We start from the raw sequence: 19,676 nt of genomic DNA on the forward strand, positions 1-19,676 counted from the left end.
TTATGCACAACTTCACGCCAACGTACAACCGACCATTGTAAGTTGCATATAATCGACCATTTTGCGTACCACCATGAAAATCGCACATCCCTCTTCGGCTAACCAGTACACCCCCTTGGAAGTTGACTTATAAAGGACAATCAAAATATTGCTTGCGACCCTCGGCAGGTAACTCTGTCCTACTTCTATGATGCAAAAGTATGTGAGTCGTCATGATGTTTCATTATATACCAGTACCCTTATTCACTTCACAGTCCCGAAATCTTGCAGATACTTACACTGGATTTTGTCTATAACGTACATGGAATATAACGCACTTTCGGTTATTAAGTACGTATTTTATTGGTTAAAATACGAATTTTTTTTTTGTACTTTTTATAACGTACCTCCGGTTGTACAGTGCCCTATTTTTGCTCCCTAGAGAGTACTTTATAAACGGAATCCATTGTATATGGAAAATAAATAAAAAATCCGCAATTTTTTGTAAAGAATCACTAATGACAATATCAAAGAAGTTATTTTTTCAAAAAAAAAAACCATGAACTTTTGGTGGGTTAAAGTGATATGAACCCAAAAAATCTAACAACATATTTCATAAATTTGAAATGCAGAAGCTGAATCTGAATTATTTGAATCCCTTTCTGAGAAATAAAAACCAAAAAAGGTGTATTGTTATTAACTATGGCAATTGCTTTACCTAGAAGTTAACTTTTTACCCCCCATTGTTCTTCATTTACTAAGTTACCTCTCGCATCGTAAAGAATTGTTATTTTACGCCTAATATTCGTCGTTTTCAAAAGGATGGTTTGGATGACCAGCGCCCCTAAAACCAAACAGGAATTAGAACGCCAACTTAAGCAAGAATTATCATAAATTAACATACTCTGAATGTTGGCATACTCTTCCTTCACAATTACACGAGTCTAATACAGCCACATCTGCAGGCTCCAGGTAAAAGTCGAAAATGTTAATGTTTTCTTGTATCCTGGATTTGGTGACGGATTTGGGAATTGGCACCACTCCAAGTTGGTGAAGATACCTTTTACACTGTATTCTTTTAAACTGGCAAATTCAGAGTGTATTAGATACCTCAAGATGATTTGAGCAGGACTCTTCTTGTACTTCTCAGCTAAAGCCAAGATTTTAGGTTCCTGGACTAAGATCGGGTCTCCAGGTTTGGCCCATGGCCTGTCAGGGGAGCCTAACGGACTATAGGCGGTTATCACAATGTCCTGGGATTTGCAGAAGGAGATGAGTTTTTTCTGGTTTAAGTAGGGATGGCACTCAATCTGGAGACAATGACATCATTTAGTTCTCAATCGATAAATATGTGATACCGACTTGATTCGTTACTGGCTTAACAGTGGCTACATCCAGAATTCTTTGTAACTGTCTTTTGTTGAAATTGGACACACCGATGGACCTTGCTAGTCCCTTTTTGTGGATCTCTTCATAGGCTTTCCACGTGTCTACATAATCTACGTCACTATATAACGTCTCACCATCTGGGCCCTTAGGGGTGTAATCACCACCTTCCTGAAAGGAGAAAGCTTTCATAGGGACTCTCAAGGAATTCAATAATTACGATGAAGACTCTGGAGCTGGACTTCTTCTCGATGTTTCCGTTCAGTAAGATTATACAAGATTTGGTTACTACAGTCTTTCGTAGTCCAGTCCATCACTTTGATTCAAGAATTTCTTCAATATTTTTAAAGTATTTTCGGTCATACATGTTACTTCCGGATTCAGGTAGTTTAGCAAAGGATAAACACTTTACAAAAGTCTGATTTTATTTTATATAATTTTTTAATCAAAACATGAACCAATTGCTTGTTCCAACATTATCTCTTTACTCGATATAATACGCATTGAAATTGTCTTGCTTCAAGCTGATATCTGAATACTGACGACACTTATCACTGGTTGGTGCCCATTTATGCATAAATAGCACTCGAAATTAACTTAATTGTGATGTATCAAGTACATAACAATATATTGGAAAGCATTTATATAAGACTGTTTTTAAATATCATTAACATCAAATAATATAATATATTCAAGTCTTTGAGCCTCCATGGAAATCAGCTGGATGTTAAAGTGTACCGCATGTTACTAATGTGACCAATAAAAGCGGATCTTAATTACATTAGAATGATGATAATATCTGATGTTAGAACACTCTCATAACTTACTTTAAAGGCTGTGGGCCAGTGAATCAAGTACAAATCCAAATAATCCAGCCCCAGGAATCCTAAGCTCTTCTTAATGGTCGGTTCCACCAAATCAGGCCTCATGAGGTTGCACCATAGCTTACTTGTAATGAAGAGGTCCTCTCTCTTGACGACTCCTTCGTCGATTTTGGCTTTAATTCCCGCACCTACTTCCTCCTCATTGAGGTAATACAAAGCACAGTCCAAGTGGCGGTACCCAGCATCGATGGCATCTTTGACTGCTTGCGTCACTTCACCGGGTTTGGACTGTGAGAATGGTATATTTTAAGTACCTTATGGATACTTAACAGAAACATACCTTCCAAGTTCCAAGACCAATAGCAGGCAAGAGTTTTCCATCATTAAGAACGATGCTTGGTACTTTGGGTGGCATGTTTGGGGTACTAACCGGGGACGCCTGGTTCGGTGTTAACTTGTTGAAGTCAAATAAACGATTAGGTATGCTATCACCATGTGCACACTGTTTCATTAAAATTGAAGGTCGATATGAAAATAGAATTTGATCTAAGGAGTGTTATGTCATTGGCGTAGTTAGTGAGAGGGGTAGTAACAAGTTTGTTCATGTTTGAGCTTTTTTCAAATATTGTTTTATCCTATTTTTTATGCGGCATGATGACCAATAATACTGGATCATTGTTCGAACTCTGCAAAGATTTTCTTTAGAAAAACGTTGAACCATTCAATATAATTATTCGATATAGAAATTCAAAATGAATTAATGTATTTTTACTATCTATAATCGCTCTGAATTTACCTAAATCTACCAGAAAATCTTCTCTTTTAAATTTAATCTTATCTTTAAAAAAAATTTAGATCCAATTTTAATTCCAGGTATACCGTGGTATACCTTACTGAATTATCTTTAATTTGATATACTACAATGGGTGCCTTCCCATTTGAAAATAAAACGTTAATAGGGGTAGCTGGATAGGGGCGAAAAATTTGAACATCGAAAATAATGCATTGAATGCTTTTTTTAATAAAATTATACGTGTTTAAGTAGTTTTTTTTTAATATCAGGTTTATCAAAGTTATAAATATGTTGGAGTGCTTTTTACAAGCGCTGTATATTAAGCGCAAAACTTTTGACTGCTACTGTATATGTATCAAAACTTTTTTATCACGAGAGAAATCTTCGAAAGATATCCGACGCCTGGTGGGTTGATTTATCATCCAGGTAGTGGAGATAGTGTGAAATTCGCCATGGCGTCTATCCACGCACTAAAAATCTTGGAAACGAAAGAACCCTTCCCCCTCTCTTTCTCCGATCCGGAACTGTCCTTGAAGGAATCAGTGCCGGAAAAAACGGATTTTTTTCTTTTTACTGCTTTCGTGTTGACGTTTTATTTCTCCTGTTGTGAATTTTTTGCCCAAGGGCCGAGGGGTTCTTTTTGCGGTGATGCAGAATCCATTTGCTATCTAAGCCCGACGTCTCTCTATACTTCGGTGATCAGACGGGAATCAGCAGACCAAAGCGGTACGCAGCTAAGTATATCAAAATTTTAAATGGGCTGTTCATCAGATATTTATATTGAACTAGATGATTTGCGTAGGAATACAACTCAGTTATTAAAGAAGCAATAGGACTGCACTTGAATCATATTTTCTTTGGATTTGGCAGGTTCGTTGGTCTCGGGGGGAATAATCTGGTCTCAATGACTTCTTCTGCAATCAGATTCAATATTTTCAATTTTTAATTAAATTTTTTATATCATACAATTTGTTTTGCTCCAATACCTCCCGTAGCGTTGACTATTACCATCTTCGAATAGAAGAATTTCTAGCGTTCAGTTTTCTAACATTTCAGTTTCCATGAAATCGCATGCCCTGGGCAGTATTTCTTCCATTTCTGTGATTTTCTCCTACATTCAAGGTTCAGTTTCGATGCACACATTTTCAGTTGTTGAGATATCGCAAGTAAGAATAAATCGCCTGAGAAATGAGGACTGGAAGACGCCACAGTTGAACATCTGAATATGAATGAATGTAATGAATGAAAAAAAAAAAGAAATGAATAAATTGTGGCACGAATAAAAGGTAATTTGTAATAAAACCAATATAGCTCAAAATTAACGGATGTATTAAAAAAATTATTTTGTTTTCTAACAAATAACACAAAATAATATTTGTATGTTTTATAACTAAGTAAAAAGATATTGTTGATCACATCAATGTGCAATGGTGCTGGTTTAGTACTCATCACGGATGAAAGGGTGGTCTTTGTGGTCATAAGCACTAGAAAATTAGAAGAGAATGAAGAATAATTATTCACAGAAAACATCACTTATGAAAGATTGTAATAATTATTAAACTTACTCGGTATATGGGCAAATTCTGCCGTTGCAGTCGAAGCTGTCCAAGTGACCAATATCGTCTGCGGATAGTGCAAAGTCCCATATGTCGAAGTTCTGCTGGATCCTGGATTTATTGACCGATTTTGGAATAACGATCAATTTTCTCTGGATTCCATATCTAAAGATATTGAAAATACTCGGTGTTACTTAATGATATGCCGTAGTTCCAAGGGCGCATTCCTGAACTAAATTCAAATAGAAAAATTCATATAAACACATGTCCTAGAAAATCAGGTTTTCAAGATACAGGGTGTCAAAGGTAAAAAAAAATTGGTTTTCTATTAATATCTGAAAGATCCTTTTGCCAATTTTGTTGAAATTTGGCTCTGTTGTTTATTGCAATAAGATGCTAAGTTAGCACTAACTAGATGATAATTGTGAGCTCCAGTGACGTTCCGAGGGGCAATCATACGAATAATATTGACCAAAAAAAATACGCCACTGACTTTCTTTAAAAGTTTTGTATTTTTTCGGACTAATCAGCTAAAAATGCAACGTTTCCATCTCTTGTTATTATTTCGTATCTTGTTTCGTTTCCGAGGAAAAAAATAAAAACCACTTTATTGCATACCGAAAAACTATTAAAATAAAGTCAAGTTAACTTTACTGGTTCCTAGAAAATGTTGTCTTGTTGTTATGAACATAATTTGGTTCAGGAATGCGCCCTTGAAACTACGGCCCATCATTAAGTAACATCCTGTATAGTGACACCAAAACAATTGCTTGAATTTGAGTCTTCAAAATGGACCAAGTTCCCGTCAGTTTTATAATATGTATTCCCCCGATCCTTACTTGATAACGACTTGAGCAGGCGTTTTTCCATACTTCTTGGCAATTGCCTGGATTTTAGGATCTTCAAGTAATTGTGAGTCTCCAGGTTTAGCCCAGGGCCTGTCAGGAGATCCCAAGGGACTGTAAGCGGTGATGGTGATGCCCTTTGCTTGGCAATGCGCGATAAGTTTCTTCTGGTTGAGGTATGGATGGACCTCAATCTGGAATCGTAATTGCATCTTGAGAGAATATGCGTTTGATGGCAGGTTTGAAAAATATATTGAAGGACAAAGAAAGGTAAACACCCAGTGTTTGTATTTTTAATTCAATAATATTTGCATGCTAATGTGTTTTGGGTTTCTTTGTCGTTCAGTACCTATAATTCAGTAAGTATTCGCTGAAATAATAAAATAAACGTGTAATCTTATCGAAAAGGTCTTCTGGATGCCGTTGAGCTAGTTTAGTCACTACAGCTTTAAAACTCAAAAGATTATTCCCTACATTCTCTAACTTTTTAACACATATCGGATTAGAGCACAAAAATGAAGAATAAATATTCTCTACATATTGCATCGGCAATGTTCTCTACGTGGGAACTGCTCTATATTTTATGATAAAATACTTCTTCGCTTAAAAAAAAAATTACGCCTCGAAGCAACGAATCTTCTCTAAACTTTGCGACAACCGTTTTCTCTAAACTACATCACGAAAAAATGTTCTAAAAATTATAACAAGTATTGTTTGAATAATCGGCAATTATCAGAGCAGATTTAGGAAAATAACAAATATGGTGTGAAAATTCTCTAAATCTTACCACATAGATTCTCTATCTTAGTAATTCAATTCATACTGAAATCGAATTACTCACTTCAATTCCGTTCATTCAATTCAGTACGAATACGAATTCATACTGAAATCTTTTATCATGAAAATTCGCTAAAATTTTCAAAACCTTATTAAACTACTGGAGCAAATTGTGCTATTTTAGGATATCGGAAATAATATGAGAGCTATCTAGGCGTGGCCAGAAAAACAGCTTTTTTAGTAATGATAACTCTTATCTAACTCATGATAGAGCTCATAAAAGAATCGATAAACATGTGCAATAAATGCTCAAACTTATCTGCTTAAAACAATAACACAAATAAAGTCATGCATGAGTAATTCCAAGACCTGAAAAGCAATTGAGGATAATAGAGAAATTAAAAAGGGACAATGCTGTATTGATTCCGAAACAATAACCGCAATTTGATGTAATGGTATAATCGATACCATTTCTTACCTGATTAGTCACAGGCTTGATGGTGGAATTTTCCCATAGCCTGTCCACCTGCTTTTTGTTAAAGTTTGAGATGCCAATAGACTTAGTAAGACCCTTCTTGACAACCTCTTCCAATGCTTTCCATGTATCCAAATAGTCTACTTCACTGAACACAGTTTTGCCACTTGCATCTACTGGGAAAAGAGCATCTTCTTCCTGTTTAGAAATTATTCAACAACTAAGGTTACCGAAGGGTCAAGACTTACCTTTAGGGCGAAAGGCCAGTGCATCAAGTATAAGTCTAAATATTTAAGCCCTAAATCTGAAAGGGTTTTCCTCAGGGCTGGTTCTACTAAATCGGGTCGGTGCATTGTGTTCCACAATTTACTGCAGAAGAAAGAACTTTGTTATTTTTCCTTTTAAAGGGAACTAGGGCTCTCACCTAGTAATGTAAATATCTTCTCTTTTGACAGTCCCATCAGCAATCTTGCCCTTGATAGCTTCCCCAATTTCAGGTTCGTTTCCGTACACATGGGCGCAGTCGATATGACGATAGCCAATGTCAAAGGCATCTTTTACTGCTTGAGTGACTTCACCTGGTTTCGACTAAGAAACACTTACTGTGTATTAATTTGAAAACGAACCACCCTCGATATTTAGGTGATTATAGAAAATATGTTCATCACACGTCGATTTTATCTTCGAGGGGGACATTCTTTAAGTTGGTTGTCTATTATATTGCACGCGCCTTTTAACGGGGGTGAAAACAACCATTAAAATCTTAAATGGGAAGGGGGGTTGAGTTATACCTCATTCGAAAAGTCTTTCAATTACCTTTCCAAATGTACCTTTTCTTTATTGAAAGCTTGTCGAAAAATTATGTTCAAAGCGTAAACAAGCTTCGGTATCAATTTTATTGTACAAAAATTATGCTTAATATTTTAAATATTCAAAATGCTGTCCATTATTTTCTAAACAATAATAAAATGTGTTTTAAAATTCCACTCGTCAAACATTCACAAAAACTTCTATTTGAATTTCCCTACACGCAACTGCAATTCTTCTTTTCAATTCAACCCCCCCGCCCATTTAAGATTCTAGTGGTTGTTTCCGCCTCCGCTAGAGGGTGCGTGCAATATAATAGACAACCGACTTAAAAAATGTCCCCCTTGAAGATAAAATCGACGTGTTTTTGCATATGAAGATATTTTCTATAATATAATCACCGAAATATTGAGTATGGCTCGTTTTCAAATTGACACACTGTGCAAACAATTTGAGGTAAAGGAAAAGTGTTATTTGATAACCTTTTGCATAAGCATTGAGAGAGGATAAGCGTGAACATGTCGATGACTTGGATAAATGTTATCTCGGCAGATTGGTCACAACTACATCACTCAAAGGTTTTGTATAATACGCTATAAATATCGGGTTTTATATAATAAAATTTTTGTTTTCAATGAGAGAAAGGCAAGTTATTGGATACAAATAAACTATAAATATTTACGGACTGATAAGATCTTGGGTGCACATCCCTATACAAAATATTAGCGAAGTAGATATTGGACGATAAAAGTGCAAGTAATTCGAATCAATAGCGAAACTTAATGGAAGTGGTAGTGTGGATTCCTGGCAAATGCCCGCAAGGTCACTTTGGACGTAAATTACCGTCAGAAACTCAGTGGCTTCTTGTCTAATTTTATCACATGCGAATTTAACTAAACTACAGGAAACACATTACATCTAACAGGTGAATACCCCATAGGTCTAGAAAAACAACAGTTTAATGGACGAATAAATAATATGATTCAAAAATTGTATCGGACTATAAGCTATCAATGAGTTCGGACGTGCTTGATAGAAGCAAATATTTACATACGGATAAAAAACCCAAAAGGAATTTCAAGAATTCGTAATCTCTCAATGCACATATTAATATTGCACTAAATTGTGAATAAAACGATTCAAAATATCTTGTGTCGACTGCGGTTTCGGACCCCGCAGTAATCTGCAAATAATATTTAATTAACGAAATGGACATCATGGAGTCAGATAACGAAAGCATTAGCCAAATGTTGTTACATCCAGGAACTGTTATCCGTACTGAAAATCTTGTCAACTCTGCAAACGGTACTGACCCTAATTCAGCAATAACTCATATTGCTTTAACACGAGCAGTTAATGGATGGTAAACAGTTAAAAGAACGGCTAAGAGTCGCAGAGAATCTGATAGTCCTACTGAAGAAATAGAAACCACACTAAGCAACCAAAATAGAAACAGATATGCACCTCTTTCTGAAATGGACACTGAAAATGACAACTCTAGTAATAACAAGCCTGATTCGCGACAAAACAAGGAGCCAAAACCATCACCAATATATGTACCAAGGGTAGATAATGTTAAGCTGCTGTTAGAAGAATTGCCTAAGACCAAACATTACCACTATGTCTTATAACACAATTAAGAATGATGAAATAAAAATTACACCAGACACAATAGATACTTATAGAAGGATTGTCCAACTTCTTAAAAGTAAAGATGCTGCCTTTCACACATTTCAACCAAAATTGGAGCGCGCTTTTCGTGTCGCTCTCAGAAAAGTTTACCCAACCACACCACTAGAGGATATAAAAGTTGAAATTGAAAAAATAGGTTTCGAAGTACGCCAAGTATCCAGCATCAGAGACAGAAAAGACAAAAATGAAAATTTACCACTCTTCTTCCTCGATCTAGAACCAAATAGCTCAAGTAAACAAATATACAGCGTCAAAAGACTGTTTAGAGAGGACATAGCAGTGGAACCACCAAGAAAAAAGAAGGATACCCCACAGTGTACCAGGTGCCAAAGATATGGACACGTCAAATCATATTGTTGGAGACCTCCCAGATGCGTCAAAAGTGGTGGTGATCATGGAACCGCGCAATGCAGTAAAGGCAAAGACACTCCTCCCACATGTGCTCCCTGCAATGGTGCCCATACCTCCAACTACAAAGGATGTCAAGTTTACCGGGACATCCAGAAACGCAAAACTCCCTCTCCAAACAACAACTCAAATAACAACACACGCAATTCAGTCACCGGAACAGAAAGTAATCAAACTAATCTAAATCATATGATAACAAGTGGCCTAACATATGTCAACGCTACAACTGGGAATCATCAAGCAGAAGAGCAGAATCATGATGAACAAGCAACAACTTTCAATCTGATCAGCCAACCATTCGTTAAGCTAGAAAATATCCTCATGAAGCAAACAGAACAACTTGCCGCTCTAATGAACCTAATAACATGTCTCATCTCAAAAATCAATTAAAATGTCTGTATCCAACACATCCAACACACCCAAAACATCTAACACTAAATATCGCGCTCTGGAATGCAAACGGTCATAAAGGTATAAGGTTATAAACGATATATAAAACCATATTAAAACCCACTTGGACATGTGGCATCCAACTATGGGGTACCACGAGTAACTCAAATATCGAAGTTTTGCAAAGATCCCAATCAAAAACACTACTCAGGAGTATAACCAAGGCTCCATGGTACATCAGCAATAAGACAATTCACAATAATTTTAAAGTTACCACGGTACGAGAGGAAATCGGAAAGTACTTCACCAATTACAAGCAGAGACTTGAAGACCACCCGAATGTTCTCGTTAGGGGATTGCTGGATGGAGTGGCGATCAAAAGACTGAAAAGGATTCACCCGCTAGACCTTCAGCAACGCTTGCAATAATTGCGATACCTGGTAACTGTTGAATACCATAAAATAGCGTGCGAAGCATTCTAATGGGAGTGTTTCGCCTCCTGTCCATGTCTGTGAATCTAATTGCTTCTTGTCTGCAACGCTGACAGATTGCATAGTAACATAAGAGAAAGAAAAATTGTATCACCGTAGCAGTTTCTACGTGACCACTTCAGGTATGTTAGAAAATAAAGTTATGATGCGCTGAAGGAACGAGTTTGATGAGACTGGTAGCGAAAATGGACCATTTGATTCGTTATCAAATAACCTCACTGTCGATTTGGAGATCTTCGATTAGAACCTAGAGAGAGAAGAAGAAGAGAAGAAGAAGAGAAGAAGAAGAGAAGAAGAAGAGAAGGAGAAGAAAGAGATGAAGGGGACTCATTGCATCTAAAGGGCAGTAATTGTTTTGAATAGAAATTTCCTGCAACAAGACTTCTCTCGTGGTAAATTCAAACGATTTTGGGACTCATAATACAATATGTATTGAAAATTGAGTCTTTCTCCTGGTCCTGTAGATATTCTCGAGTAAGCTCATAACACTTACTTCTTCAGATTGTGGCCAGCTTAACTCCCCATAAGGTGAGTGCATTACTATTATATTTTTGATGTTGATTAATAAAAATAAGCGAATTTACAGTTTTTGCTGGATAATGCACAAATTTCTCATTTATTAGTTTAGGCATTATTCTTAATATAAAAAAACGATCGTTACATAAGTTTTATCATGTATAAAAGTAGATAAAAAATTAAAATAACCACTCTAACTGAACCTGTTTGCGCTAAAATAGTACTTAATTTTTTGTTATATTTTGAATTGCTAAAATACATCCGTAACTTGTAAATTAGAATTCACGTGTCGCAAAATTGACCTTTTTCTAGTTTGCAACTTTTGCTACTGCCAGTTAGCATTCCTTTACCTTACGGTTTTCAAGAATGTGTGTTTTTTTGGTCACAGTGTGTACTGAAGTGTTACATGCAGCCACTATTTATGTCTCCCAGAAATCTATGATTTTCGATGTGTTCAAACCTCCAAAAATGTACGGAAGGCTGGAGTCAAATTTAGAGCGAGGAGCGACTGTCGGCAGGGTGGGGTTTCGACCCTTCTTCTGTGATCCCTACCCGTGGACAACTCGTCCGTCGACCACTCTGATCCTATGGGAAGCGTCTGCAGTCCGGTCATTTCCAGACGACAAAGAACACAGAAAAAAGTGTAAATTTTTACATTTGGACTGAACAGGTGCATCTCCAGCACCATTCAGGGGGTGCTGAAGAAACAAAGGAAAGTACTCTCCCTGAAAGAAACGCCGCTCTTTGGAGTTACAGATCCGCTCTAAAAAGAAGTGAAGTGAGTAGCGCGACTCATAGAGATCACAAGATTGGACAACTGCGTGGTCAACACGGTGCGGAAAGCATTAGTTTTCCTATAAACGGACAGCTAAAGCTTGACTTCAAAAAAACGAGTAAAGTGCGGATAAAATCCGCAGATTGAGCCTAGATTCAAAGTTGAGATATACGCAACAGAAATATGTGTAAGTTATATCATGGAGAAGTCGGCCTTATTAAAACCTGCTCAAACTGGCGAGCAGCGATTAATCGCCACTGCAACTTTCCATTTTAATTTTAAAGCCATTAAGAAAGGTCGCATGATACTGAATGCTTTGATTGAGCATCGAGGGCGGGCTCACCTTTTGTGGAACCTGAGAATCCAAGAACACTTGAAGAACCTAGATGTTAAAAGGTTCCTGATGGAACCGTTGAAAAAAAGTGCCCAAGTTGATATGGACACCAAATTATACAGGGTGAGTCGTAACGGAACCGACACAGAGCAGGTGTGTGTAGGGGACCTCAAAATACGATTGATAGTGGAGGAGATATTGACCTCCGAAGTTGGCTTGTAAATTTCTAAAAAATAGCATTTCGCCAAGGGGAGATTGACCTTTCGTGGAACCTGAGTCAGCATTAGGGATATCCCACTGTTTAGCGAAAGTGGAGTTCCAGAAGCGGAGCCTGTTGTAATTCCGGGAGCACTGAAACAACTTGCCGAGTTTAAGAAGTTCCTGATAAAGGAGAGAGAATTTCCTCCTAATCTTTCATACGATTAAGCAAGTGACGTCATTTCTCCCCATGATTTCCTGGTTTACTTTAATAAATTTCTAACAAAAATTTTTTTGTACGCCAATGTCTGTACTGCCTATGTCTAATTCTAATTTGACCTTTGAGCAAGAAGAATTTCTGAAGAAACCGCTTTACAAGAAAAAAACGCCGGGAAATAATCTAGCTTAAGCTTCCGTTAATTTTAAGATTCGATAATTAGTTTACTGGTATTCAACTTGCATGCCAGCATTAATCAGGAAGTAAATAACAATATTGCATAACATTTGCCAACCTTGCCCCTCACACCTGCCGGACGTGAAGTGAGTGCCCATCATCAAGGCCACAAAATTAACAACAGTAAAAAAGTCAAAATTGTGAAAGAAAATTAAGGTAATTCTTACCTTCCACGTTCCCAGACCGAAAACAGGGAATTCCTGCCCATTATTGAACTTGATTTTGGGTACTTTTTCAGCCATATTTCGTAAAATGCGATCAACTTCAGACACCACAAAACGCAAAATGCCCGCACCAAATGCGCGATTCAAGTTTAACTTGGGGATATATAGACGGTAGGAGAATTGGAGGGAGCCTTGATCAATGAAACTGCACAGGGACGGATTTAGGTCAGATTTCATAGGCGGATTGATACTGCAAAGGTGATCAATTAAATCGAAATTTGCAAAGCATGTGAAGTGTGAATTTGCGAAAATTGCTTAATTCACCAGCAGATGCGACAAACATGAAACAAGTCCGGCAACGGTCCAAAAATAGTTGGATTTACCAGTAAAGAAACTCTTATAAATAGCCTCAGCAGAGCCAAATGTTTTTTGAGCAAATCTGAAATGTTAGTGTTTGGAATTTGTGAGCCCTTTGACGTTATTTTGCTGGACTGTACTGATAAAGATATTTATTATTATTATATAGATATTTGTTTAAAAATACGAAATAGCTTCGTATATTTCATACCCACTTGAAATTGCGAAAAATTGCCATAATAGTACGAAGGCAGTCAATTTGAGCTTCACAAATCCACGAGTTATCTGAATAGTTTTTTATTATCAGGGATCATCACAAGCCATTTCATAACTCACTTGAATTTACGACGATGATTTTGCAGATTTTAAAAGTGTTCTGCTCGAAAGGTATTTAATCTTAAAGAGCATTTTTAAGGAAACCAAGTCCTTGTTTTTATTTCTTTACTCTCTACTCTTTCTTCTACAGAAGTTATCCTCGTGGTAAAGTTGCCAGGCCCGTAGTACGTGACTGGCTAGCGAAATTTTTATGTTACTAGTAAATTACATATAATTAAGGAGGAACTAGCTAATCTTATTTGAACCAATAAAGTACACAATGGAAGAGTTTTAGTGCGTGATGCGTCAAATGGAAAATTTTCAGGATGCCTTGATTTTCGGTTTGATGAAGGTAATCAATGAATATTTTAACGTAAACAAGTTTATTTTGGATGGTGATGGAGCATAAAAGAAAATATGCACATTAAAAGCTACATTGAATCAGTCAAATATACCGTGCGGTCCTAAATTACCCACCCCCATACCCTTCTTGCTAACTTTTTAACAAGTCGTTATTTTTTTTGAAAGTTCAAAAATAGCATTAGATAGGACAAAAAATATTATCTTTTGAGATTTTTTTATTTTTTTAATATTGCTTACGTCACCGGTAGTACAAAATGGCTGAATTTTTTAAATTAAAACATGAGTCAAGTGACACCCCAAGTTAAAGGTTTTTCGAAACTACATTTAATGGTGTATTGCGATTCAAAATCTACCGATTGGTTTTTGAAAAGAATAGGTATAAATTTGGTATAAAATGCAATACAAACTCAGTTAAATAGTGCGCAGATAATAAAAAAACTTATTTGCTGATAGGAACTTGGTTCATTTTGTGAACACAAAAACTCTTTGATTATTTTTATTTATTAATTCGATTTTTTAAACAAAGTTGCTGTGTGCACAAAATGGAAATCAAACCAATTTCCTTTCCACAAAGAGGTTTTTCGTAGTTTACGTATTATTTAACTGACTTTGTATTGCAGTTTTTGCCAAATTTATATCTGTTTTTCTCAACAACTAATTGGTAGATTTTGAATTACAATACACCATTAAATGTAGTTTCGAAAAACCTTTAACTTGGGGTGTCACTTGACTTATGTTTCAATTTTTAAACATTTAGCGGTACCGGTAACATAAGCAATATTTAAAAAATAACCATACGTCAAAAGGTGGAGGGCAAATGCAGAACCGCAAGATATGAATAAAAAAGATTCAGCTTCGCTCAGGTCCAAAATCCTCTATATCCTTCATAGAAATTCACCTCATAAAAGTTAAGTTATAACGGAAAATTACAGATAAATATGGATAACGAATACTCAAACTGTGCGTAATACTATTACGTAACATTGTTTAACTGAGGCAAGCCGATAGATTACACACACAGTACACGCCATTAAATATGCGTTATATGTTGCGTCAGTATTTCGGAATACAAACAGAACAAACGTGATCCTGGGTATTATCAAAATTATGGAATCTTCAGTAAGTTTCTGATGAAATGATCCATACTCGTACATATGTTATTGACTTAGTAAGTCATGCAAAGAGCATTCTGCACTATTTGAAAAGAAAGGACGAAATTACTGCCATAGTCTACAGCGCGGCAACAAACTTTCGTCTCGCTCGTAACGTGCCTTTTACTAACCTCGTAACGTAATGTACCATTCCTTGTTCGTTTGCTATTCGGTCTCTATTGTTCTCGTGGCAAGGCATTATGTATTCTGGTAATGTAGATGAAATGCTGAAGATCTATTCGTATCCATGCGAAACCCCTCGAAAAGGTAGATACTTAAGATATCTGTTCTGTGACACATGTAAAATTCTTTCCTAGTGTCTTGAGTAGGTGGGAATAAAGGAAACACCACTAATGTGCATACTATTTTAAAGTGCTACTAGCTTTATAATCAAAACACCAAGGTAGGGCAATGCACACAGTTCTCAATAAATCCGACGATATCAGATCATTTTCGTCTTAACATTGATGATACCTCTATTTGTTAGCCAAAATTCTCAAAACCAGACTCATCAATATTGCAATAGCTATCGCCAGGCTCAGACCGACGATCAACATCTGAAAACTCACCCTGCATCAAACTCTCATGTCATCTAACTAATAGTCTTACTTTATTTTGCCATTTCCTGTTCTCCACACACTGTCTATAACCCATATGGCTAAAGCTAACAGAATTATACAAAGGAACCCAAAATTTCGGCCATATCTTAGCTAAGTACGTGTCAATCACTTTCCTGGCCTGATACGAAGGTTTAGTAACTAAGTCCCTCATCTCCTTGTAGTTATACAGAGCCAAGTCGCTTATTGCAAAAGCATCTCCTCGCCTTCTTTCAGTGAATAACACAATGGATTTCTGGATGTCATCGTCCGTTTCATTAAGGATTTCGTTGAGGACGGTGCAATCTTCGAAGCCAGCATTCATACCTTGACCATAAAAGGGCACAATTGCATGGGCAGCATCACCAATGATCATAAACTTTTTTCCCAGGTGATACTGGCTGCATTTAATTGAAACCAGAGACTGGGGAGGAGTTTTGAAGTAAAAGTCCTTCAAAGTATCTTCGCCCATAAGAGGAATTGCATCTGGGAAGGTAGTTTTAAAAAATGAAAGCAACTCCTCTGCGTTGGTAATAGCGTCAAAGTTCTTAAAGGGCATGAAGAGAGTGACTGTCCAAGATTTGTCTCGATTAGGCAGGGCAATCATCATAAAATCACCTGATGAAAATTATCTGTAACTCATCAAACTGAAAACGCTGCCATACCTCTGGGCCAAATATGCAGATGGTTGTTTATCATATTATCACTTTTCTCTGGTGGAATGGACAACTCCAAATATCCATGATCGACAAAATTTTGTGAGAAGTTAAACAGTGGGGTTTTTTGCATGAATGCTCTTAAAGATGAGAAAGCTCCATCTGCCCCGACTATAAAATCAGCAGTGGTTTTGATTAAGTCCTCCCAACCATTCCTTAAAATTTTAAAAATAGTCGAAGACGTTCAATCAGAGAGATAAACGATCTCGAAAAATTTACTTCTGAATGGTTATGATATCGGTATTGAAATCTACGTTCACCAACTTGTGTTCGAAGCAGAGGGAGACAGATTTACTTCTTTCCGCAACTGAAAGCGTTGACATCCATGTAATAAAGTAATTTTTAGTACTAATTGAGTAGAGAATTTTTGCATGGATTGGATTATATACAGGGTGTCCCACATTCCATTCTCAACATGGGGATCCCAGAAACCGTAGAAGATACAGAGTCGGTTAAATGGAGACAAATTTGTATTTTTATGGGAAGAGTACTATACCTTTTTAATTTTCTTTAAATTCCAATTATTTCCGGAGATATCTGGAAAAAAATGAAAATTGCTATTTTCTTTTTATTTTTTTCTACCTTAAATTACAGAGAAACATGAAAATGGAAAACGCTTTCTTAAGACATTTTTTCCCGTGCTACAACATGAAAATAATTTCTCAGAAATACTTGGTTATTCAATACCATCATCAACTTTTTTTTTCAAATAGGGACCTGACCGTTTTTTTACAAATGGGGCTAGTCATTGATAATTGAAAAACAACTATGTGCCACACTTGTCGATTTGCGACGTCTAGATAAAAAATATTCATTATCAAGAGAAACAATACCTTAACATTTTCCCACTCTGCATTAGTGCATTCAACTTACTCCCAAACTATTTCCAAGTAAGTGGATCAATAACCGTGATGCGGTTCATTGGCCTGCCCGCAGACCAGACCTGAATCAACAACCACAATGTTTAAAATATATTTTCAAAATTCTGACAATATTTTTAATCTAGACATTGCAAATCGGCAAGTGTGTCACATGGTCGTTTTTCAATTATCAAGGACTAGACGAATTCGTAAAAGAACGGTCAGGTCCCTATTTGAAAAGAAAAGTTGAAGATGGTATTTTAAAATCAAAACGTCGTATTTCTGAAAAACTATTTTCATGTTGTAGCGCTAGAAAAAGAGCCTTAAAAAAGTGTTCTTCATTTTTGAGTTTCTCTGTAACTTACGGCAGAAAAAAAAACAATTTTCAGTTTTTTTCTGATATCTCCGGAAGTAATCGGATTTTTTTTAATTAAAAAGGCAAAGTACTCCTCTCATAAAGACATAACTTTGCCTGCATTTAACCGACTTTGTATCTCCTACGATTTCCAAGATCTCTATGTTGAGAGTCGAATATGGAACGTCCTGTACAATCACCTAGCTAATAAATCTTTTAGATGCTGGATTTCATATAACTTACCATCTAGGAGTATCTGGTTTAGCAGATTACGCCCCACGGAGTAAATACACTAAAACAATAATGAAAAATCCCCCAATTTCCATCGTTTCCTTTGGTAAATCTCTGCTTCAAATCTTTCCTACCTGACTAGAAACAGGATCATAAGGCACAGAAACAGTAAATCCATCTTTTCTGTGCAGAAATCGCCCAATCATTGGAATCGCATTTTTCAATACCTGTTCTTCTACACCCACCAACTTAAGACCTTTCCTGCCTCTATGCGACAGGGCCAAGTTTATTGATCGCCCCTTAGCTATCGTTAATTTCCTAATATCTATCGGACTTTGAGTGTGTTTTAAATCAGAAGATGATAATTTACCTGGTCTTTTCTCATACAAAGTCACTTTATATCCCCGCTCAGCCAACAAACAAGTACACAAAGACCCCACCTAAAAAGTTTAAACTTGAAAAAGGGAAATTCTGAACAAATTAAGGCACTGTTAGTACTAAACCACCCCCAATGACGATCGCAGTGCGTTTTGCAGAACTATCCTGATTCACAGTCTTCATTTTAATGCAGGAAAAGCTGATTGCAAATAAATATGTATGGTAATGCGATATAGCTTTTTCGCTGAGAACCTTACATAAGGCTTCAATTTGTATACATATGATACTCGTGGTCTAAACTTAATTTGAGTTGGTAATATGGGAACTAATACTTTGGTGAAATCGACTTCAGTACTCGGTAAAGCCAATATCTTATATACTATCGCCTACAAAAGTGGTCGACCACGCTAAGTTTCAAAATCGCTTGACGCGTGTTCCGAGCGAAGGCGTTTTAGTTCACAAAAAATGACCCACAGACCTATATAACAGACACGTTGTGTTGAGCGAATAAATTTAGAATTTTACATCAAATACCAAGTTTGCCGGAATATTTTCAGGATGATAATTTCAAATAAATCAATTCGGCTAGTAATTTCCTACCTCTCACTTAACAATCAAGCGATTTCTATGTTGCAAAATTCTTTAGACAAACATAAACGGCGTTTTTCGTAATGCGTACGTTAAAAGGGACAATTTCAAGACACATTTTTTTCGGAAATACAGTACGATCGAGAGAAAATAAACTTAAAATTTATATAAATAAGTGACAAAATTAAAAATAAACAATTCTAATAGCGGGTTACTCCCCCATTGGCGTCAATGACGTCTTGCAGCCTCCGATCCATTGAACCCACAAGGTTTTAACACAAGGGTGAACCTCTAACCGCATTCCAGATTTGGTTTCAATGTGCCACCAAATCGTCGGTGGTACGTTCATTATTATTGTGCCACCTTTGAACCATTAGGCCCCATAAATTTTCTATGGGGTTTAGGTCTGGTGAATATGTAGGCCAAGGAAAATTATTTATGTCTGGATGCTCGTGATACCAGTCCCTCACAATGTTTGTGCGATGTATCCTACAGTTGTCATCAACATAATTGATGACACGTATTTCTGCTACAGGATACAAAGTACGAACAGAAGGAAGCATAACTTCGTCGAGCATCCGAACGTATTCAATAGAATTCGCCCTTGTTTCAAAACTTGCCAGTTCGCCGGGACCATCAGCAGACATCCACCCATAGAAGTTAACCCGTATTCGGCCGAACCTTCTGTTCAATACAATATAGCGTTCATCGTACCGAGTATTATGAGGTCGCCATAAATGTAGCCTGCCGTTTTCGCTTGACAAAAAAGTTTTTTCGTCAGCAAAAATAGCATTTGCCCAATCGAAATTTAAATACTCTTGGGCAAATGCTAAGCGGGCCTGTTTATGTTGATTTGTCGGAGCTAGTTTCGTTGCTGGTCGCCGATTATGAAGACCCTCTTT

General features: G+C 36.7%; 3 protein-coding genes across 3 annotated transcripts; all 3 read right to left on the minus strand.

Annotated features, from left to right (window-relative positions):
• Window positions 1-59: 59 nt before the first annotated feature.
• LOC136410239 (aldo-keto reductase family 1 member B1-like) lies at window positions 60-2,647 on the minus strand. Its single transcript, XM_066392295.1, has 6 exons — window positions 2,530-2,647; window positions 2,193-2,477; window positions 1,342-1,536; window positions 1,090-1,289; window positions 884-1,039; window positions 60-823 (listed from the first exon to the last, which is right to left on the minus strand). Exons 1-6 carry the CDS (start codon window positions 2,602-2,604, stop codon window positions 778-780), a joined length of 957 nt encoding a protein of 318 aa, XP_066248392.1. The 5' UTR covers window positions 2,605-2,647; the 3' UTR covers window positions 60-777.
• A 1,647-nt stretch (window positions 2,648-4,294) lies between these two features.
• Window positions 4,295-13,025, minus strand: LOC136410615 (aldo-keto reductase family 1 member B1-like). Its single transcript, XM_066392871.1, has 7 exons — window positions 12,868-13,025; window positions 7,060-7,223; window positions 6,884-7,004; window positions 6,639-6,833; window positions 5,378-5,577; window positions 4,548-4,703; window positions 4,295-4,466 (listed from the first exon to the last, which is right to left on the minus strand). Exons 1-7 carry the CDS (start codon window positions 12,940-12,942, stop codon window positions 4,421-4,423), a joined length of 957 nt encoding a protein of 318 aa, XP_066248968.1. The 5' UTR covers window positions 12,943-13,025; the 3' UTR covers window positions 4,295-4,420.
• A 2,446-nt stretch (window positions 13,026-15,471) lies between these two features.
• On the minus strand, window positions 15,472-18,398 carry cn (Kynurenine 3-monooxygenase cn). The gene is made up of 8 exons (XM_066392263.1): window positions 18,307-18,398; window positions 18,179-18,248; window positions 17,943-18,133; window positions 17,821-17,869; window positions 16,582-16,669; window positions 16,312-16,517; window positions 15,660-16,264; window positions 15,472-15,607 (listed from the first exon to the last, which is right to left on the minus strand). The coding sequence occupies exons 1-8, from the start codon at window positions 18,367-18,369 to the stop codon at window positions 15,527-15,529; spliced, it is 1,353 nt and encodes a 450-aa protein (XP_066248360.1). The 5' UTR covers window positions 18,370-18,398; the 3' UTR covers window positions 15,472-15,526.
• Between the last annotated feature and the right edge of the window lie 1,278 nt (window positions 18,399-19,676).

The sequence above is a fragment of the Euwallacea similis genome, chromosome 8, assembly GCF_039881205.1.
Source record: "Euwallacea similis isolate ESF13 chromosome 8, ESF131.1, whole genome shotgun sequence".
Classification (NCBI taxonomy): Eukaryota; Metazoa; Arthropoda; class Insecta; order Coleoptera; family Curculionidae; genus Euwallacea; species Euwallacea similis.